Source organism: Lepisosteus oculatus, chromosome 2 (assembly GCF_040954835.1).
Source record: "Lepisosteus oculatus isolate fLepOcu1 chromosome 2, fLepOcu1.hap2, whole genome shotgun sequence".
NCBI lineage: Eukaryota > Metazoa > Chordata > Actinopteri > Semionotiformes > Lepisosteidae > Lepisosteus > Lepisosteus oculatus.
The window spans coordinates 26,950,401-26,974,327 of NC_090697.1; the positions used below are offsets into that span (position 1 = coordinate 26,950,401).

General features: G+C 41.5%; 1 protein-coding gene across 8 annotated transcripts in view; it reads right to left on the reverse strand.

Annotated features, from left to right (window-relative positions):
- Nucleotides 1–3,191: 3,191 nt before the first annotated feature.
- The window catches only part of kif6 (kinesin family member 6), a 122,968-nt gene continuing 102,232 nt past the window's right edge, over nt 3,192–23,927 (reverse strand). For 7 of the 8 annotated variants that reach the window (XM_015356753.2, XM_015356760.2, XM_069199127.1 and 4 more), the window contains 7 exons: nt 22,907–22,991; nt 21,416–21,551; nt 17,563–17,654; nt 15,186–15,275; nt 13,429–13,521; nt 11,469–11,575; nt 3,192–4,164 (listed from right to left, as the gene is read on the reverse strand). In XM_015356753.2, the coding sequence (XP_015212239.2) occupies nt 4,148–4,164; nt 11,469–11,575; nt 13,429–13,521; nt 15,186–15,275; nt 17,563–17,654; nt 21,416–21,551; nt 22,907–22,991 (620 nt within the window). In that variant the 3' untranslated portion in view covers nt 3,192–4,147. The remainder of the gene's footprint in view (nt 4,165–11,468; nt 11,576–13,428; nt 13,522–15,185; nt 15,276–17,562; nt 17,655–21,415; nt 21,552–22,906; nt 22,992–23,927) is intronic. The other variant, XM_015356739.2, reaches the window with a different exon arrangement.

Genomic DNA, 23,927 nt, shown 5'->3' on the forward strand with positions numbered 1-23,927 from the left:
GGTTCGTGTCCAGCACATTTTTAGTCTTCACCAGAGAAGACTGTGAGGAGTCTTGATCCAGGATTTCAAAATCCTCAAAGGCATTAACAGAGTCAACCCAGTGGGACTTCTTCAGAATCAATTGTGAAACTAGAGGACACAAGAGGGAACTACGTGAAAGTGAAATTAAAAAATGAGAACAAGAGGCACTTCACACAAAAGGTGGTGGGAGTGTGGAACAAGCTACAGTACGCGGCCATGTTCTTGAAGCCGATAACCTACCTTCTTTCACAAGACAACTGGATAAGAAACTTAGATCAATACGCTACTACCAAATGGACTAGATGCGCCAACTGTTCTTTATTTAAATGAACATATGAGAAAACTGTTAAAAATGTCTCTTCTTTTGGTTGATAGGTGAAGATTTATTTTGCATGTATCAACACCATCCACTTATATTATCATAGGTCTGCATTCCTCCATCAGCAGCTATAGTCCACATATTCTGTGCTTTGCCAGAGATATCCTTAGTAGGATCAATGCAGCTCTCAGGTTCACAGGGGAGAATAAAGTCAACAAATCTAACATGTTATTTGCTTGAAAGGAGAGACATCAGTGTTGCAGAAATATAAATTTGGCGATTTCGTCAGCAGCTTTTGAGCCCAGAACAACTAACCTAATCCTGAGTTCAACTCTACCTGTTATCCCTGCACTGGTCCCGATTGTCCTTTCATTCACTCTGAGTGAACACATGAGAAAGCTTCAATCCCCATGGCTTCTCATGACTCCTCAATGCATTTGCAGTAAAAAAAAAATATTTTTCACCTCAATCTTGAAAAGCTCTGAACTCTACAGGGTGATTGTAACGGCACTCCCCACCAGATTAGGGAGAGGGAAGCGAACTCCTGTATAATGGCACTCATGAGGAAATCTATGCCATGCTTTTTCTTTTTCCCCTCAAATTCCTCCACATCCTCCTTTGTCTTTCAGAGTTTTGCCCCCGGTGCTGAAATGTTCTGGCACATGGCACAGCCTGCGCCGAAGGACAGCAGTAAGGGGGCGTGTCTGGGACACCCCCTTCCTACGGACTCTACTCAGATTCTTCTCTGAATGCAAATCTCATTCGGAGGGATTGCATCAGCCGCACGGCTAAATTTCATTAAACAAATCAGTCCGGGGAAATGCAAACTGGAATTTTGCCTGGAACGAACATCAGTCCTAAAGCAAAAATACAGGTTAGATCTAAAATATTATATTGCATATTTCCCCTCTATTTGTTGTTGCCTTGCAAACTGTATCCACACTCTATCTGGGCACTAACTAGCACTGCTGCATCTTCCTCCACCTGCTTCCACAAATACAGAAGAAACCAGAGGGCTTTTAAAACTCTTGCTCTCACGTTCTCAGCAATCTGCTGCCTCGTGGATGAATAACCACAGTGCCCCAACAGAGTAACGAGCAATAATCAATGAGAATCACTGTACTGATTCACTTTGAGTCCTGTGAACCACGTAAGCTGACTGATAAACAGCACTTGAGACTCTTCAGACCAAACATGAGCTAGTGATATTTCCCCAATTACAAATGAACATGAATCACATATTACAATTTGACCTGGAATTCTCATAAAATATAACCAAAAATAAAAACATACATTCATAGGAGAAAAACCTCCAAACTCCTTCGTAAAACTAGCACGTGTTAATTACATAGCAGCTGTAGCTCAGTCAGCCAATGTAAAACTGCATTCACAGAATCTCCCAAATAGTTACTGCAGAGGTAAAGCGTTATCATGGGGAAGTGGCTTTCTGCTTGACCCGAGAGGGAGCAGCCTCTCTGATGTTTTCAGAGAAGCCACAGGGGACAGGCAAGCTGAAATATTTACTAGCATGACCAGGCAAAAGTGTTCTGAAAACAAAGACTGACTTCATGGCTGTTATTAGTTTGTATCAGGCGGCAATCACAGGGCACTTGTGTGGTTAGTTTAACTGTCACACACAATGGAAGTGTCTAGAACTGACATAGAGGTGGCAACGGATATCGCCAGTGAAATGAACAAAACTACAGATACAGATAAAATTATTAAATCTGTGTAGTGTTCTGTTCAGAGTGTCTCTTGTCAAATGACAACTTTTTTAGAAGCCACAGACTCACCTGATAGTAGGGCACTTTGCAAATGTATTCACCCCATCCAACGATATCTCGGTTTGTTGAATTACAAGTTGGTGTAATTTATACTAATTTTGTATCCAAACTTGAATGCTCAGACTGAATCGATTTACTGGTGAAAGATGTTTAATGTCACCAACAACTGCAGAGAAAAATCAAAAGCTAAAGCATGTTGATTGCAGAAATGTTCAACCCCTTTGCTAATGCAAACCTGAATTCCATAGATTAGTCAAATTATTATGATTTATTAGATAACGAAACAAGCGAACTAATGTAAAGGGACAGATTACTTAATACTTTGGAGTGACAGTCCTAGCTGAAGATCAACACTGTCGCACTCCAGGAATGAACCAGGGAGCTGCTACAAGGGTGAAGGTGGGGTGGAGGGAGGAGTTCTGCAAAAGATGAGCACTGAACTCAGCTAGTATTTATACGCAGAAGAGTGGAAATGTGAACTTAGACTTTGACCTCCTCCTGAACATTTGTTAAATAAAACCATTTAATTCAAGCGTACAAAATTATTTGGAGACATAATTTTCTCAATTGAGAAGGAGGAAGTGAATACAAGAAAAAGCAAAAAGAAGGTGTTTAAAATAATCAGTGTGAAAATAGCACAGTCAATCTCTGTTCTAATCTGCATGAAGAAATTTAAATGTGGAAAGCCCCAATCTGAAATTAGCAAACAGAGGCATTTTCCAAGTTCTGTCAACTTGTTGACAATTTTAACACATGACCAGAAAAATGTAAGGATGGGTAACAATGCAAACAAAACACATTGTTTTTTTATTGAAATAAACTAATTGCACTTGAATTATTAAGAAAACTTTGTATTTTTCACAATTCTGTTTTCAAAATAAAGCTATTTAGAGGCACATCAAACATAATACAAAATAAGGAACAAGTAATAGGTTAATTCCATGCTGAAAAAAAGAAGAAAGAGAACACAACGTTTCGGCCCTGGAGCCTTCTTCAGGTGTGGAACCACACCTGAAGAAAGCTCCACGGCCGAAACGTTGTGTTCTCTTTCTTCTTTTTTTCAGCATGGAATAAACCTACTACTTGTTCCTTTGCAGCCTACGCATGCTGACGCAGCTACCCATCTGAAATACTACAAAATAATACAATTCTCTTATTTTATGCCATCAGCTCAGGCAGCATCAGAAAGTAGGAACTCACTCCTGTCCTCATGAATTCTGCAGACATTTGCCTCTTAGCAGAAAAATGAAGCAACTGAGTTCCAAATTTCTCTGCACTGTTTAGCAATTCCAGTGGCAGCCTACTGGCCAAGAACGCTGTTTTGACATCAGTCTTTCTCCCATCTTCTGCTCTCTTCCATTGGTTGAGGACTCTTAACACAAAGGCCAAGCACGGTCCTCAACAGCTGACCTGTAGGCGTGACTGTCATTTTAGCATTAGACTGTTCTTAATGCTTTCCAAGATCTGCTACTTCCAAATGAGCATCGAGACACAACCCAGAAGACAAGTTGAAACTAACTGACACTTCATTTGAATCTTAGAACAGGAGGCACCTCTTTATGCAAAGGGTTGTGGGAGTCTGGAACAAGGCTACCCAACTACCTGGTTGAAGCTCACCCTTCGGCTTCCATCAAAAAATAGCCAGATGAGATCCTCAGAATGGCGTCTTTGCATTTGTAGCTTTTAGTACGTTCTCAAATGGTAATTAAGAAGTATGCCCAAGGCCAGAAACCTCAACATCGAGGACAGGGGAACAGAGGGGCGATGCCAAAATATGCAGTAATGGCAAAGATGTCTTTCTTTCTCAGGTACAAGGTGTAAACCCTGGTAAAAGTGTAGCACTGTCGTGTTCTCCAAAGCTGTTCAGGAATGGTGTAGTTCTTCTGCCTTTGGCATGACTCTGGCACCTCACACCCAACTCATGCAGCTGCAGTGTCCTGTCAGAGATGCACAATGCTCCGGGGAGGGACTAGGCCTGAGGGAGAGCTTGTGGGAAGCACTTCCACTGCGAGTATCATAGCTTTCATTGATGAGATGATCCTGAAATACACATCAAGAGGAGGGTTACTGCAAAAACCAAATCAATAGCAGACTACATGAGACAAAAAAAAAAACATGGCTTCTCTATGGTAGTATCAGTGCTTGAATTGGGCCAGTACAGTCTGTTATGTAGTACCTATACATCTGACTTTTGGATTTAATATTACCTCCCAGTACTTTTTAATAGTTCACAAAGTAAAATAAATTCTCTAATACTGTAATTCCACTGTTCACCATTTTAATCATGTTAGACTAAAAACACATCATGTTATATGTGTAATACTGAATACTCTAATACGAGTATGCCTTTTAATCCTGTATGTTAATACTTTGAGATGAGATAATACAGTAAAAAGACATTCAACAAACATGTTTCTTTCCCATGTAATTATTTTGACATTCCTCAGACACGTTTTGAGCCTTTTTAAGAGTGAATATAGGAATTAGTTTTCCGCACTCATAAAGATAATATACAATCAAGTGAGGCAAATGTCTATTTTCAGAGCCTGTTACCAAAGACAGAGCATCTCAGTTGTGTTGCTTTATTTGACGCTAAAGTTTCCATCAAATATTTTATGAACATTATATTTATTCAGACAGGTTGAAAGGGCTATCGGCACTTCTTTTTTCATGCTTTTCTATAGTTTAGATTAGTCATTAATCAATTCAGTCAATTGGTAAATACAATTTTAACTAGGAATAATTAATTGCATTGATATACAGTAGTAAAAGATATCTAACAGGACCTTATAATATAAAAGAAGATGTACCACAGAATATCTGGCAGCATCGCTGAACAAAGATTTGTTTTTTTTACCTACTGTATAATGCAAGCTGTGCTGATTATTACTTGCAAAACTGTAGTGTGGTATCATGGTCTGTGGCTGGTATAGCACTAAGCACACAACCAGGCTCTGGTGATTAGTGGTATTTCCAAATGCTGAGGTTTTGCATGTAGGTAATATCATGGTTTGGGCATACATGCCTGCCTCTGGAACTTGCTCACTTATCTTTACTGACGATGTAACTGATGATGGCAGCAGCAGAATACATTTTACAGTGTACAGACACATCATGTGCCCACATCCCAAAAAAAAGGAGGCAATTTTTGGACATCTTTTGCCTTCAGGTAACAATTTACCCTGCAGTAAGACAATGACAAAACATACTGCACACTTAAATAATCATACTCTGGACAATACACACGAAGCTCTTTACAGGTAATGGGGACTCCCCTCCACCACCACCAATGTGCAGCCCCACCTGGATGATGCAACAACAGCGATAGTGCGTCTGTACGCTCACCACACAGCAGCTCTCAGTGGGGAGGAGAACAGAGTCATCATGCAAATTCATTATTAGGAGGCCATGATTGGTAAAGGCCAGGGGGAAATTTGGCCAGGACACCAGGGTAATACCCTAACCCTTACTCTTGTGGAGAAATGCCCTGAGATTTTTAATGAGCACAGAGTCAGGACCTTAGTTTTACATCTCACCCGAAGGACAGAGCCTGGTTTTTACAGCTTAGGGTCACCATCACCATACAGGTGCATTAGAACCCTACTGGACCCACTAGCAGCTCTCCCAGCAGCAACTTTAGCTTTCCCAGAAAGTCTCAGATCTCGTCGTTGAATTGCTCGGGAAGCTCGTGTCTGTCCTCGGATCTTGCTTCAAATCTTTTGCAGTGAACCAAAGATTTTTCCAGGCTGCTCCAACAATTCTTCTTCAAAGTTTTGCATAAATCTTTGTGTTTCTTCAAACCTGGGGGTGGCTGCAGTAGTTCCTGATCTGTGTTGGCCAATAACAGCACCACACTGAGGCTTTTCGGGCCTATTCTCAGTTTTCCACTGGCTCCTGTATTAAATTGTGTCAGTGCCATTTTGAGATTTTTTGCTGTACTTTTAGTTGAACCATTTTCAATGTTTTTTTTTATTACAAATTTCAGCCATTATGCTTTTTTCATAATTTTTTTTATGATGCTGTTATTTATTTTAAAATTATTGTCAGCCATTGCTTTTTAATTATATTTCATAACTGTGGTCAATTTGCAACAAACGTGGAACATGTTGTTTACAAAAATATGTTTGTGGAAATATACACCTATTTTATTTAAGGATTCTAATTTAGTTTTTATTATAAGGTTGAATCTGTTTTTTTATTTTTCAACAAAACAATTAGAAAAAGGATATATAAGACTTTCTTTGTGTTTTTTTCTCATTAATACTTTTGCCTGACCTTATGACACACGCTAAGCTTTTGCTAGACATATATGGAACAGTGTAGGAGATTATCAATAAATAAGTCAGGCTTCTTTTTTAATTATAATCCATTTGTGAATACTTTGTATTGTTGGTCTACCTATTGCAAAGATTAGATTTCCACATCAGAAAAACACATCCCAGCAGGTGTCAACTTTCTAATGGAAAAGGAATCCCAGTGGAAACTGGAGCACATAACCTCTAGGTGAGGTGTGTGACACTTTGCAAAGCAGTTGAGTCACTATGAGATATGCAAACAGATTTTGCGTGCTAGGTTACACATCTCAGTGCTTAATGTAGCAAAGATCTGAACCATTAGAGGCCTCTGAGGCTCCCATCAACTGACCCACTCCTAGATTTAAATAGCCATTTAAGTATTTATGTGCCCATCCATCCATTCATCAGCTGTATTAATTTGTACACAGTATTGCAACACACTTTGTGCACACAGAAAGTTCACTGAGCATCCTCTTTTGTAATGACTCTTGTTGCTATCTTCGCTTTATCTCCTTTCACTTAACGCGTTCAATACTTTTTTAAGATAAACCTTCTCAGAGTCTCTCATCCATGACCATTCTGATAGCTTCTATTCATTGTGGTCGATTGAGAATATACTATATATAGTGACAAAAAAGCTGTGAAATTAGTTATTTCTATTGTAACGTTCTGCTGTCCTGAAACAAAAGATAAGATAAGATCACTTTATTGGCCATATACAATTTCTGGCATTAGGAATTTGTCTTTTCGCATACCCCAGCTTGCTCTCCATGAGACACACAGGCACACAGAGACAGGGAGAGAAGCTTGGGGTCAGAGGGCAGGGTCAGCCATTTACACGGCGCCCCTGGAGCAGCTAGGGTTAAGGGCCTTGCTCAGGGGCCCAACGGAGTAGGATTCCTCTGCCGGCCGCAGGATACAAACCGGCAACCTTCCAGCCAGAGGCCCCTATCCTGAGAGCCACCGCTCCGCCCCGGGTCCTACAGATCCAAATCGCAGCAGTGGCTGACTAAATTCCATGTCGGTTCGCTGTCCAAATGGGATTGAATGATGGACATGACCTCCCCAGCTACTTTCCGCAACAGGAGCTGCTGGAAAGCCTGATAAATCTTCAGCCCTCAATGAGATATGAAACAAAGAGCATTACCAGGAGACAGGAGCCTAGTCTATTGCACAAGGGTGATCAACTTCCGTGGCTGGGTGCTGTGCTGAGGTCAAATGGGAATGACATCCCAACAATGTCCAGTGGCAAGGAGGAATGTGTAGATCAAAGAGGATCCCAGAGGAGAAAGCTGCTCCACGGAGCTCAAGGATGAAGAGCATTAAGGTCAAGAATGGGTAATTCGCACCTCAACAGGGTTACATTTTCTTTTTGCTTTTCCACCACAAGTCACCGACTGATTAAACAAAACAACAGCAAATAGAAAAATGTTCCCCTTCCTCTCAAACCCCAGTTGAACTAAAGGGAAGTGTAGGGAGTTGAAGCTCATGAAGTGCCTGGCGTGTTTGTTAGGAATGACTAATTGCTCTCCTTCAGGGTAGTCTGACACACAAAGTGTTTAAACAGAGAGGATCCCGAACAGCAGAGGAGATAATTCACTGCTCCCTGGTGTTAGTAATAAGGCCATCTGTCTCTCTCCCCCTGTCGCACACACTGACACAGCAGCATGTATTGGGAGACACTGCACACACACAGAGGCATTGCTCAGTAAACCCTAAAGCCATTAGTCGGGCTGTGATAAGAGCAATTGCTTAATATATATGTTCTCAAACACCATGTGACAGAAAATGGTTCCTTGTCAAAACGGGAACCTTCGATTCCTGCGCCGTTGATTTACACGGTTCAGATTTCCAATCCAATTTGCCTGTGTGGCTCAGCTGAGCGACTTCTAAACTCAGGGTGTACAGTGATTCTCTCAGTCCAATAATGTCACCTGTCCATCTCACTTCACATCACAGAGACCAGTGGGCAGAAGACTATTATTACAATACTTCAGGAGCACACTGAAACAGAGTATATTTGATTTTTGTTTTCCTGCGACACTGGTGTTAAAAGCATACTGTGCCCTCCAAAATGAAAGCAGAGTTAAAACTAGTATATTTTTGCTTTATATTCAGGCAATTTGTATCTGTGATCATAACATAATATGAAAGAGAAGTATAATATACATACGTTTTTGGTAAGCTCTATTCATACATTTGATCATATTACATATTAGAACAAAAACATGCTTTGTGTTTGACCCAGTGATTTAATGTGACGATAAGTACATTTTAGAGTGTAAAAGTCAGTTATGTGGCTGATTATCCCTTTGACCCAATAACTGCATGATATCTGTGAGCCATTGTATGAATGGGGTGAAAAGTAAAAGATATTATATTGCACTTATTCATAATCACAAATACAAATTTCTTGCCTGTAAAGCAAATAAAATGGGTTTTGACTTTGCTATCCCAATTCTTAGAAGGGCCCTATGCAGTACAAATACCTGACTCTGTAGGCCCTACATTGTAAATGTGCTCGCATGCATCTCACTTGGACAGCTCCAAACTGCTGGAGTGTTACAGCAGCTGCATCAGGTGGTTGATGTGTCTGGATAACATCAGGAGGACATTTTGTAAAGTAAAAACCCTATCAATCTGTATGTGCTTCTACTTCTTCTACTGTATATCTGATGCCAGGAAGCCCAACATACAAAAAAGATAACCCTGAAATTCTGATGCTGTTCACTGAATGAAAAGTAAGATGTAATAATAATAATTATTATTATTATAATAATTGCTTACACTTATATAGCGCTTTTCTGGACTCTTCACTCAAAGCGCTTTACAGGTAATGGGGACTCCCCTCCACCACCACCAATGTGCAGCATCCACCTGGATGATGCGACGGCAGCCATAGTGCGCCAGAACGCTCACTACACACCAGCTATCAGTAGGGAGGAGAGCAGAGTAATGAAGCCAATAGATCAGAGATGGGGATTATTAGGAGGCCATGAGTGGTAAGGGCCAATGGGAAATTTGGCCAGGACACTGAGGTTACACCACTACTCTTTTCGAGAAATGCCCAGGGATTTTTAATGACCAAAGAGTCAGGAGCTCAGCTTTACGTCTCACCCGAAGGACAGTACCTGTCTACAGTATAGCGTCCCCGTCACTAAACTGGGGCATTAGGACCCACATGCAAGTTGTGAATTGCAGAATGATATGGCTGCTGGATTAGAGGTTACAAATTGCGATAAACTACAGTATTTATGACTGGTTATTGCAACTGTCCCTCATAGTTCTACTACTTTAATCTCAGTGTATTCCACCTTATGTTTTGGCAAAATCACCAAGCTTGTGTCATAGTGAGCTCCCTTCTGCGGTCTACATCAATAGTCTTTAAGAGGAAAGATATGTGTTCTACTTCAAAATAGCTGGCATTAATAATCACATAGTGATGCAATTTATATTATTTTCATAACCACTGCACAACAGTAATGAATCTTTAGTTTTTCAAAAATGGTCAGTCAATCACATCGTCTAAAGAAAGAGTTTAAAGCGAATGGACGCTGTCTGAAAATTGCACCTTGGAAATAAAAAGGCACCTCACATTTCTGTCTTACTGGTGAAGAGGAGCTCCTCTCATGTGCTCAGATTAGTACTCATAGCAGGGAACTGAGTTCCCCCCATGTGTGTCACAAAATCTCCTCTGCCTGACAAAAACTAAAGACCCTAAATACTGCTAAATTTGCTTCCCCCCCCAGTGCTTGGATAACTCATAGAATACATCTCCAAGTCATCTTACTGCTATTGATCAATAAGTTTCTTCAAGAAGTATGTCAGTGGTTCTGATCTTTTCATTAGACAGTCTCTCAGCCATGTGGAAATTTTTAGTCAACCTGTCTTATCAAGAATATGAGTACTACTGGCAACTGGGAGAAGGGCCTATTACCAAAAGCAGGGGCTATATACAGTATATCAAAAGACTTTCTCTGCTTCAGATCATTATGTTTCTATGTTACAGAAAAGCACTGCAACTGCTGGCTAAAATATGCACTCTTTGTCTGAGCACGGAGGAGGTATAATTGCAGCTCTGATGAAATTTGTAACTATAGAGTTACAAGACAAAAGCCAAGTCGAACGCTTCATGTGCCAAAGAAAGCAAGGATTCTTTACTGGTCAAGCATAAAACACAAAACTGCTGAAAAGTTTATAATCTGTCATTCAACGTGCTGAGTCCATTAAGAGGCAGAAGCAAATGTCAGTAGTTAAGTTAAAGACATGATGACATATAGATACAACAGAAGGCCAACTGGTTTGGCATTGACTCTTTACTTCCGTTCTTCACTAGAGGGCAGGATTTAGAGCTTCTAAAATTTGAGTGTCCAGGAGAAATGAGCTTCAGTATTCAGGGCCAAACAAGCTAGGTGAGCTGAATGGCTACACCTGGCTCGTAACTCTTCTCACAAATCTCTGTTCTTGAAGTCTATAAAAGGGCAGCACGATGGCTCTGTGGTTAGCATTGCTGCCCCGCAGTGCTGGGGCCCTGGGTTCAATTCTGGACCTGGGGTGCCATCTGTGGGGAGTTTGTATATTCTCCCTGAGTTTGTGTGGGTTTCAACTGGGTGCTTCAGTTTCCTCTCACAGACATACTGGTAGGTTAATTGGCTAAGTGTTTGTGTTTGGGCCTGTGTGTGCCCTATGATGGGCTGGTGTCCTGTCCAGGGTGTATCCTGCCTACTGTCTGATGCTTGCTGGGATAGGTTGTGGCTCCCCCATGACCATAAATTGGATAAAGTAAATAGAAAATGGATGAATGGGTGGAAGTATATAAAGTACTTCAACTAACAGAAAAAATCTGATGGAAATGTTTCTCTTTCACCAACTAGTAATTTTATAAGTGCCTCTCCCTTTTTAAATATTGCAATAGAAGGATATTTGTTCCCTCCCAGAGCTGTCACCAGTATCTAAGCATTCCAGTTTATTTGAGCTATTTTTTAACTCGAGTGTTCAGTGTCCATGTCGCTCTCTGAGGACCCAGTGGGGTGTCTGTCTCAGGCCTACCTGTCCTCTGCAGAAGGTTTTGCCTGGCCCTCACAAAGGCCAGGATGTCAGCGTCGGTCTGCTGGTCTCCCGTCAGCGGGATGGAGGAGTCTGTGTACCCCGGGGTCCTGCAAATCAAGACAGCTAAACCCACCGGGTACTAGATCCGGGCACGTCATCTGCCAGGTGTTTGACTACATTCACAACCGGGCAAACAGCTGACACGTGATGATTAATGTAGACAAGTGCAAGGTGCTGTATGCAGAACTATACATACAAAATGCATAAAGAACATCTATTAGACATTGTGGGGTAGTAACAGACATTAAGCTGGGATATATAGTTAAAATCACAGGATTCAAATCAAGGGATGTTATGTTAAAATTGAATAATGCACTAGTAAGTCCTCATTTAGAATATTGTGCAGCATTTTGTTAACCACTTTCCAAAAAAGTACTGTAACTGCTCTGGAGTCAGTCCAGAGAATAGCAACCCGATACATTCAGAAGGAGTTTAAGGTAACATTCTACACAACCAGCTGATTCTCTTCAGTCTGAACAGAGATGACTACTAGTATTCAACATCCTCAAAGGCATTTAAAGACCCCTTCAGGATTAGCAGGAAAACACAAACAGAGGACATAAATTGAAGCTTCACATTTATAATTGAGAATGAGGAGGTAATTCCTTATACAAAGAGTTGTGAAGTATGGAACAAGTAAACCAGCTATAGTGCTGAAGTTACTACCCCAGCTTCTTTCGCAAAATGGCTGGGTGAGATCCTTGGATCAATTAACAGATGGGCCAATTGGCTCCTCTCGTTTGTGACTGTTCTTGTGAAAGAAACTCCAATTCTCCATTTTACAAAGGGCATAATCATATGTTCTATATACAGTACACAAAATCTGAATATCAAATAAAAATTATTGCATGCTAAACAATATTTTATGCAAAAAATAACTCAGAGAATAGTAAAAAAATCCTAGCATAGTGCATTTAAAAAGAAAATTTGTATTTACACTGAGAAAATCTCTTGGTGCACCTGTGCAATGCGACTTGACAGAACTTTTATTGTTTACCAAAATTATTCAAGCCTGAATAAAATATAACCTCTGACATACAGCACTCACATTCAAAATATACACACTGTATTCTCCTTCTCTGATTACACATCCTGCACTGCGCGCGGCACACACAGCATCCTCCTATACTGATTACACAATCTTCACTGCACACTGCATTCTCCTTCTGATTACACATCCTGCACTGCACACTGCATTCTCCTTCTGATTACACATCCTGCACTGCACGCCGCATTCTCCTTCTGATTGCACATCCTGCACTGCACGCTGCATTCTCCTTCTGATTGCACATCCTGCACTGCACGCTGCACACACTATATTCTCCTTCTCTAATTACACATCCTGCACTCCTAACACTGCATCCTCCTTCCCTGATTACACATCCTGCACTGCACTCTGCACACACTGCATCCTCCTTCTCTAATTACACAATCCTTCACTGCACACACTGCATTTACCTTCTGATTACACATCCTGCACTGCAGACTGCACACACTGCATTCTCCTTCTGATTACACATCCTGCACTGCACACTGCATTCTCCTTCTGATTACACATCCTGCACTGCACACTGCATTCTCCTTCTGATTACACATCCTGCACTGCACGCTGCATTCTCCTTCTGATTACACATCCTGCACTGCACGCTGCATTCTCCTGATTACACATCCTGCACTGCACACTGCATTCTCCTTCTGATTACACATCCTGCACTGCACACTGCATTCTCCTTCTGATTACACATCCTGCACTGCACACTGCATTCTCCTTCTGATTACACATCCTGCACTGCACACTGCATTCTCCTTCTGATTACACATCCTGCACTGCACTCTGAACACACTGCATCCTTCTTCTCTGATTACACACCCTGGACTGCTCACAATGCACACACATTACCTTAGTTCTGATGACAATGAAGATGATTGACTAACTAAAGCGCTTCTGTCTGCTGAACCCCTGGATGTAGAAGATAAACTTGGGTTAAAGTTCCTGGAATTGAAAAATAAACAAGATCATTTTGTTAAATAGCAAACAAAGGGAATAGTGATATTATTATTACTTATGGATTTCTCTTTTTTTGCCATTTGGTTATTCCTAGTGTAATATCTCAGAGGGTAGGTAAGTTCTAGAATGTGCTGTATCTGGGGATGATTTAGCAGTGGAATAGTTATTTCTCTGTTTGAAAGCATAACTGTATAAACCTCTTTGCTTTACCTGAAAGGATGTGGTCAGTTTCTACTTTCATGACCGATACATTTTTTGGGGGATTAACTACAGTACATCCACTACTTATATGCAAGCTATTTGCAAAGTACACCGGGTAGTTTTCTCTAAATTCTTTAAATTCACTTTCCTATACAGTATGTGACCACCCACATACAGAGGTATTCACTCACGAAGGAGTCCAGAACAGGTCTCAGGAGCAGGACAAAGGACAAAGGTCTGTGTTAAACTGTATTGGCATAGAAGAGGGAGCAATATTTGGGTACTAGAGCCACCCAAGATTAAATGAAATCTCAGGACTGATGGTATCTTTCCAACTATACTCAAGGAAACAAAAAATGTTATTCAGAAGACACTGACAGAACTCTTCCAACAGTCTCTGAGGACAGGGATAGTATGCAGGGACTGGAGAAGTGCTGATGTAGTGCACATCCATAAGAAGGCAGGAAATACTGATATCCAAGTCATTATAGACCAACAAATCTGACTTCTATTTTATGTAAGGTTATGGAACAAGTATTAGATATAAATTAGAGAATCACCTACAGTATAGGGAAGTCAGATACTAGGGAATAGTCAACATGGATTCAGAAATGAGCTGTTTGAGCAAGCTACAGCATTATAAGAATACAATATCAGCATTAGATATTGTAAATTTAGACTTTTGTGGAACATTTAGGCTTCTGATTTTTACTGGAAGCTGGTTAATGGACTGAAAATTGATTCAAGGAATCCACTTTTTTATACTAAAGCCATATTAGTGGAGCTTCGGACTTGTGCTTTCAATCACTCTCCTACTAAAGGTGGGTTTTTCTCCTAGTTTTAGGACTTGCCAGTACTTTGCTCCATCTATTCTCTTGTTAATCTTGACAAGCTTGACAGTCCCTGCTGACGAGAGTCAGGACTAGAACATACTGCTGCCACCACCATGTTTGACAGGAGGGATGGTGCTGACTGAGTGATGCTCTATGTTGGGCTTGTGTCAGATGTAACACTGCATTTAGACCAAAAAAGTGCCAGTTGTCCCATTGGACCAGAGAACCTTTTACCATGTTTACAGTATTACTTAATTTCTTTGTTGGACAGGTCATGCAGGATTTGAGATAGGTTGTGCCCTCTGCCATACAGGCAAGGTTTGTGGAGTGACAGTAATATTGTTGCCATTTTCTCTCATCTCGGACAGTAAACTCCGTAGCTTTTTCAAAGAGGCTGATGGCCTCACAGTTGCCAACTAACCAGCTTCCTCATTGACCAGCTGCTTAGGTACGAGCCGAATAACCCCCTCTTGTTACGTTTGTAGAAGCTGAGCACAGGAATTCCATAGTTCAGTTCTGTCAGCACTGCTTCACTCCACAACACTGCTGTGGTGCAAGACTGATGCTTCAAACACATGGGATTGTAAACAGTGGGACTCACACTAAGGGCCTCACCTCAGATCTCTAGCAGAAGGGCTGTAGGGCTCCGCCACTCCTCTCACTGGGAACTCTTTCTCAGAAGCACCACTAGTTACGCTGGACTCCCTGTATAACACACAGAAGGACAGCAGAGAGAACACTGTTAACTGACCTTGCAACAGGTTTTTAGCATTTATTTAATATAGGTTATTTTTGAAGAAAAGAAGACAGAGAAGAGGAGGCACATCTTTGCACAAAGAGTTGGGGGAGTATGGAACAAAAAACCCTCCCGTGTTGTTGACTTCTTTCAATAAACCAGCTGGATGTGATCCTTGGATTCACAAGATGATGTACATGGGCTTGATGGGTTCATTTCATTTGTCACCCGTCTTATATTCTTCAAGCTGGCTTTCTGGAAAATGAAACTTGAATTCTACTAAAAGCAAACATCAGCCTATCACAGGAGAACAAGAATTCGTTTGGTAAAAAAAAAGCATTTTGAAAGACAGTAGTGTTAAGTAACAGTAATGCAGGCTTTCCTCAGTCAGACACAATCTTTCCATTTTTACTAGCGACAATGGCACACCGTGAGCACCAGGGGGCAACAGAGTTCTGAGAAGTACCACTCTTTCTGCTCTTTTCTTGCCAGTTATAAAGGTGGTGAAGCGGGACATTTGACAAGCCGCCTGTGACTTTAGCACTAGGGGCCAGGACTGCAATAAAAACAATTTCTGGTGGTCTCTGCTTAGCCCCCACAAGTAATTACCCCACACCATAAAACCGCCACGTCTTTCATGAGTGTAGCTTGTTGGAAACTGGGGACTGAAAGGCAGCGGGAAGGGAGGAGCGCACACTGCGTCTCAACCGTTCTCCAAAGCCCTGCTGCCAGGCTTTGCAGACGGCTGCTTCTACAGCTTAGATTCCATCAACACAGAGGCACAGGAGAACAGACTGGTAAATGACAGTGAACAGATAGCACAACTCCGCATCACCTTCAAATGTAGACATTTGAGGAATAAAACTGCAGAAATACCAATACATATTGCCTCCATTAAACCTACTGTATTAGTCATTTAAGAGTTTTTCAGAGTGTGATAAGTCTGTCAAAATGGAAAAGAAAATGATCAACCACTGTCAGTCCTACTAGAGGTTATCAAGCTGGGAAATACTCAGCTTGCGAAAAGGCCTGTGGCTGTGAGGTTGCCAGCTCAAATATGATGCCTATTACTGGTGTTAAACCAGTTCACCAGTCTGAGACCTGTACTCCACCCACTGGTACAGAAAAGGAATGCAATCCCATCATTAAAGGATTATTAAGACGAAACTCCACATTGTCTTCAAGCAGAAGCTCAAGGCTTTCTACTTGAAATTGCTATGTTGCACAATGACCTACTGTCTTGGCAGTGGTCTGCCAGTGGCTTCACAGATAGCAAACAGCAACACACTTATGTCTACTGGGCTGCTTTACTGTTTGCTTACCTGAAGGAAAGAGGAAGCCATGATCCAGCAGACTTTCAGACTTTTTTGGTTGAAATTTATTTAGAATGAAGAATGTTGCCACAGCCAAAGCTCAGTGTTTCAGCAGAGCTTAAAGGGCATCTTAAATATCCATTATGGTCTTGCGGCAAATGCAATGAAAAATAATACTATCAGGAGTTTGTCTTTCTAAAGCAGTTTTGCAGAATGTGCCTATCTGCATTTCAGCTCATGAGATTTGTGATGCCTTTATTGCCCAGTGGGGACTCCGTGTTGACGGGCCTTCGGATGTTTTTAGTGGTACCCCTGAATGAGGTTACTCTTTTTCTATTACAGAAACTGGAGGTCAGTGATCCATTGCTGTAACAGACATGATAAAATCATCACCAGACGCCTGATGATGAGGCTGTGGGATAACACTTATTCAGTCTACATCCTTACAGGAATCTTGACTGGACTGCAAACATCTACAAAACAGTGGAAATAACGGTTTATTTAAACTCCTTGAATTTCTAGAACATTGGACCCCTTTGTAGTACATGACAACGGTACAACGTGACGGTACGGTACAGTTGTTAGTGCAAATAAGACTGAAATAAATATATTTGGAGGTTTAATTTCGGTTTCTCCTTCCCCTTTTTATTGCTCTCCTTTTGTTTTTCTAACTATTGTAGCTGCATTTCATGCAGCGGGCAGTGAAGGTAGTGTATTACTTGTCCACGTGACTCATAAGAATCCACCCCAAACTCTTCTCCCAGTGACTCTGTTCAGCAGTGTTGAATCTACTCTCCCTGATACGGACCTGGTAAGTTGACGGGTCAATCACTCGCAGCTGACCCTACCTCAGAAAGGACTGAAAAGTGCTGCACTGGAATCTGGGTAGAGATAAGTACAAGTTGAACAGAACTCGGGCCATGTCTGTCCATTCAGAGCTAACCTGGTGATGAGAGGCTTGGGCTGGAATCTTGGAGCATCTTCTTGGGGAGTCCACCCTGAAGTCTGACCTAGTCCTTCCGATGGTGGCGCCTGCTGTGAAAACAATAGGAGACAGGATCAAGGCTCTGTCTTGGATCATACAGTGACCAGCTCTCAGTGGAGATGACTCTTGGAGACACCCAATACAGCGGCCCTTCAAGATTTATTTAATTGCCACTTTATACTGAAACTAATATCAAGCCTGGTTAACAATGACAATTTGCAATATTCAATGTTCAGCAAAAACAAAATCTTGAAAAGGTCCAGTGTTTTATGCAGAGGTCTTCTCCGGTGATCTTCTATTCCTGTTTTTCTGTATTATTGAGTCACGTAGATGAAGTCACAGGTCTGGCTTGTGTGAAATTGAAATGTGAAAACCTAAGATCACACTTAGGAGGCCTCTTCTTGTTCAGTGGAAAACAAGCATGCAAACTTCAGAGGAAATGATTAAATGTCATCTTTTTAAGCAGCTGACCACCTTGCAAAGAAAAAAAAAAGAACCTGAAGCTGTTGTGAAAAGTCATGTCTTTTAATGCATGGATGGGGTGCCCTTGACTGTGCAGGATGTAAGACCAGTGACCTGAGTCAGAATGGGTTTATTCCCTTCCCTTCTTAATGAGCCACTGAGGACCAAAACAACTGCAAGCTACTCTGAGAGGAACCTTTCTATCTGCCAGATGCAGATGTGCAAAGGACCCAAGTCTTCTCCTGTGTGTTTCATTTATCGCTTTGTGAAAAAGTTCGGCACGGTTGACTGGAGCTTTCTGGAGTACAATATGTATCTACAAGGCAGGCAGCATGATGACTGCTTTACAGCCCATTAACGATAATGCTCCCCAAACCCCATCTACCATCACAGACAACTAAGGAGATTTTTTAACTGGATGAAACAAGTTGACTGTATTCATTGTAAACATGGAATACACACCAACAGGGACTTTTCATTACACTGCTGTGTCTACACTACCTGTACACTGCTGTAGTTTTCACTGTTTTATGTGTTTATGGGGCCTCCAATGCTTTTCCTGTCTCTGCTAGCTTTACTGCCATGTTATTAATTTAATTTATAGAGAGAGCCCTTCAAAATACTGCAAATTCTATTGATCCCAATAGAACATTTTCTTGCCTCTTATATTTAATGCCTCTTTTTTGTACCGGCCTGTTTGATCCACTGATTAATTTGATGTTTTTTTTCCTATGTGGAGTAAGACTGCAAAAGGGAGTCTGCTATAATTGTAAAAATAGTAGTTGGAGTACTTGGTAACACAGTTATCCAGAACAACATGCTCCAAATGCCAAAATCACTAATTTCCAAGGAAACACTGTTGCTGGTTCTCTATGGAATTGCAACACACTGGGAGGATGATCCAGCCTTTTTATGAGAACAGTAGTTGTCACTTACACACGTCCATTTTACAAGCTAAACACACACCCTTCTGAAACTGTGAAATTTTTAAGGTCAAAAATATAAAAATATTAGAGTGGAGTAATGTAGTGTAATGTATATTACAAGTATATTTTTTTATTTTTTTTAGAATTTTACTGGATCAAAAACACTATTAAACATAATTAACCATTTTATTTACAAGTTTAAAAAATTTGAAAAAAAAGAAAAATAAAATAAGTATTTATCCTGCCTTTAAAAATTCCATTACAATGAACAGTTCCGGGATATTTCCTGTTGTGAAATTCAGTTTCTATAGTGGTTAACAAACCCCAACCAATAACAGGATGTTCTTGGGCAACCTAAAATTCAACATGTTCGTCCAGTGCAATCACAGCTGTTCCTCCTGGCTCATTGGTGACAGCTCAGGGCTAGGAACTTCGTAGTCACCTGTCTCCTTGAAAGCACTTGAAGGGGTGACAATTAATAATAATTGTTCTTTGCATCTATACTGTTCTTCTCATCCTTAAAGAACCCAAAGCGCTTTACATATACAGGAGGGGACCCACTTCAGTCCCCGCTGAAGTGCACCCCACCCTGGAGAAACACAATGGCCATTCTGCACCAGCGGCCCCACCTGGAGACACACAGCACCATTCTACACCAGCAGCCCTACCTGGAGACACACAGCACCATTCTGTACCAGCAGCTCCACCTGGAGACACACAACACTATTCTGCACCAGCAGCCCCACCTGGAGACACACAGCACCATTCTGCACCAGCAGCCCCACTGGAGACACATGGCACCATTCTGCACCAGTAGCCCCACCTGGAGACACATGGCACCATTCTGTACAAGCAGCCCCACCTGGAGACACATAGCACCATTCTGTACCAGCAGCCCCACCTGGAGACACACAGCACTATTCTGCATTCTAAAAATGTCCTGCAAAATCCGCTACCTCATTACAAGCATATCGTGTGAACGTTGCTCATTTGAGCACTGAAGCGCTGTGAGACAGGCCGACCTCCACACAGAATACAAATATTAGATGAGTGATGTCATTGAGCGATAAAAAGCACACTGAAACTGTCTCGTCAGTGATGATTTATGGACGGTATCTTCTCACCCATTCCAAGTGATAACCAGTATGCTGTGTGGATTAATTTCATGCACGTTTAAGTGTGGAAAATGCAGTTCTTCCATGCAGCCCTAATTTCTTGTGGTTCACCTTGAGGAAATTGAGTGGAACACATTCAGATGGGAGCTTTGAGATGGCAGAAATTGAATATTTGTCAGTGAGCTCAGCTTTGAGACAGGAGAAATGCACAGAGTTAAGCAGAAGCATTTTTATGAGCAGACTGTGATCCATTATGCAGAGACAAAAATATATATTGGTAGCTAAGGCTTTAGAAACTTCACGACCCTTTACAGAGCAAGTTAGTTCCATCTCCACAATACTGAGAGACATCAATCTTCTTGAAACAAAGGAGACAAAAACATTTAACTCAAGAAAACCGTTCTGAAAAAATGACCCGCTTTTGTTCGGTCGATTTTGTCTCAGGCCAAATGATTCTCTTTTGGTAATCTGATTAACATTTAAATGTTTTTTAAACAAACACTAAGGGCTTAGGGAAACATTAAGGGTTTTTAGAAAGACTTAAATGTTCTAAGGCTTGATGGAAGGAGGTACTCTTAACTCTTAGCTTGTATTGACAGCAGCCATATCACCCTGCAACTCACAAGCTCAGCAGGTGTGAGTCTGGTCAGTACCTGGATGGGAGACTTCCAGGGAAAAACTAAGGTTGCTGCTGGAAGAGGTGTTAGTGGGGCCAGCAGGGGGTGCTCACCCTGCGGTCTGTGTGGGTCCTAATGCCCCAGTAAAGTGACAGGGACACTATACTGTAAACAGGCGCCGTCCTTCGGATGAGATGTAAAACCGAGGTCCTTACTCTCTGTGGTCATTAAAAATCCCAGGGCATTTCTTGAAAAGAGTAGGAGTGTTACCCCAGTGTCCTGGTCAAACTTCCCATTGGCCCTTATGAATCGTGGCCTCCTAATGATCCCCATTTCTGAACTGGCTTCATTACTCTGCTCTCCTCCCTACTGATAGCTGGTGTGTGGTGAGAGTACTGGTGCACTATGGTTGTCGTCACATCATCCAGGACTGTGGTGAAAGGGAGTCCCCATTACCTGTAAAGCGCTTTGAGAGGAGTGTCCAGAAAAGCACTAAGTGTAAGCATTAAGTAAGTATTATTCTGAAGAAAGGAGATTCTAAGATTAGAAAGAAGTGGTGAAGGGTGAGTATGGTGGAGGCTCTAGGCTTGTCCCTGTACCTGGGCAGTGTCTGCGCCCCAGAGCAGCCTGGGACACTTCTGTAAGTGGGGCACAGTCAATGCAGTGCGGGGTTCAGTTAGAAACCTGATACCTGCAATCTGTATGCCTCCTCGGACCACCACTCCTCGAAGTCCTTCTGCAGTTTCACCTTGGCCCGCTCCAGGAGCAGCTGCAGGTGTTCGATCTCGGTCTTCAGCGCCTTGAGCCTGCCGAAGGTGGCCTTGTAACTGGCGGGGTGGCGGGAGAGTCACAACAGAGCAAATCAGACTGACAGCCAGACTGCGGCAGTTTCTTTTCCTGACTTTAACAATGTGCTTGTGGTGGTTGCCGTGAGAATTATGTGAGAAAGTAAGCAGGTGTGAAACCAAACACCAGTAAGACACGGTTATCTCTGGGGCCATAATGAAAGTAGGGGGCTCCACGTGAATTAGCTGCGGCTAATAACAAAGCTTACATGGCTTTAATTGCCAAATAACTCTGCAATACAACCCCTTTTTTCTTCTGTCTCTCACTCAGATGTTTGCAAAGCAGACGTTAAGACAACTGGAGGACTAGGAACAATTAGAGGTTACTTCCAAGAAGTCTACTTAGAAAATGCTGTGACAGATAAGATATTGCTTCAGGATGAACAAAATCAGGCTCAAGGTCCCATTCCCAGCAGGAAAAGGAATGGTAGGGTAGTGTTATACTGTTCAGTGGCTGAAACAAGCAAAACAGAGGCTTTAGAAACCAACATAACCAAACAGCTTTTCAGTTCCTCTGCATGCACCAGTAAGACCTCTTTTAGATCACTGTGTGCAATTGTGGTCACCATGTTATAGAAAACATATTGCTGCTCTGGAATCTGTCCAGAGAAGAGCAACCAGATACATTCTAGGGCTTAAAGGACTGTCCTACAAGGACAGGCTGAAGGAAATGAATCTCTTTAGTCTTGAAGAGAGGAGACTACTAGAGGATCTGACACAGGTATTTGAAATCTTCAAAGGCACTGACAAAGTCAACCCAGAGTCAACGACAAAAGGAAATACTAAAAAAAGTTATTTTAAAAATAAGAACAGGAAGCACTTCTTTACACAAAGGGCTGTGGGAGTCTAGAACAAGCTAAATTGCTGTTGAAGCAAATATTTTGGTTTCTTTAAAAAAAAAGCTCAATGGATCCTTAGATCAATTGACTACTAACTCCAAATAAGCTCCAAATGGCTTCCTCTCATTTATAAACTTTCTTATGTTCTAACAGTTTCATTAGTTCCCACTTAGCCTGTTTTGTAGTCAAAAGCATCCAGCATGGGGTGTTTTCATGTTATATCAATATGGATATCTGGAATCACTCCCATTTGCACTGTAGAGAGGCCTTGCACTTTACACACAGTGCTCATTAGGTCACCTTACTCAGTGCAGCCAGAGTGGTATTGCTGTCTCCTTGCTAGAGATTAACTCAATCTGGAACAGGATTCGATATTGTGTCAGACACACCCTTTCCCCGCAGGTATTTGAAACATGGGTGTGGCGGGCCTGTGGATTCAGGTTAGAAAACGTGCTGGGACTTTAACAGTGATCCCCACGAGCAATCAGTTGTTCTCACTTCTTCTTTTCCTCCTCGATTTGAGCGCGGAGCTGCTCCTCCACTGGGTCAGTTTCAGCCGGGTCTGCAGTGCCGCCAGTCACCCCTAGAGGGAGCACAAGTTCTGACTCAGTGGGATCGGATATGCAGGGAGACAGATGAGTGGTACAGTACCAGGTTACATAGTTTGAGACAAAGACAAGGAAACAACAGATACTATTGTTATTCCCGGAGGTCACACACTAGACTATACTATAAATTAGATGGGTGATAACATTTTAAATTGTGTTCTCTTTCATCTTGTTTAAATAAATAATACTAGATGCTAAAATTAGAACAAATAAAAACACATCTGACACAAGAGAACACATTATACTTTAAAATCATGTTATTCATAGGCTTTGGCTCACTGATCTCTAATGTACAAAAACCTGGTGGCAAGGGAATAAGATTTCTGAAATTATTGACACAAGTTAAAGTTAAAACTTGTGAACTGAAACAATTTGCCAGTTTTTTTATCTGGGCATGAATTATCACTGTTGTTGAATTCATTAGCACATGAATGTTAAAAAAATTAAGTTAGTCTAGAAGGGAAACTAGTAAACTGTAGCAATTCTCTGAAGCCTTGCTTCCTTGTCTTTTGTGACGCAAGGTGGGTTTCCTGAAAGGATTCAAACAAGAAACGTTGTTCGTATATGAAAATAATGATGTCAGTCAGACTAGTGAATTCCATTCTGGTGCCTCTGTCTCAGCACATAATCATGAGCAGTACTGTAAAGATGTGACATTTTAATTTCTGAGTTTTAAAATCTGTGTTAAAGTGAAAAGCTTTAGCTGAATTCACTGACTTCAATTTAGTGGGTTTCATGTTAAACTATAAAAATATGAAATGCCTCACTTTGGTCACAGCACTTCTAATATGAATTACGACACTGTTAAATAATAAAGCATGTCACCAAGCAACATAGCAGAACTATTCCATTCTCAGTTTGAAAAACTCTGACTGTCATTTAGTGGAAGGTACTTAATCTGATCTGGCTTC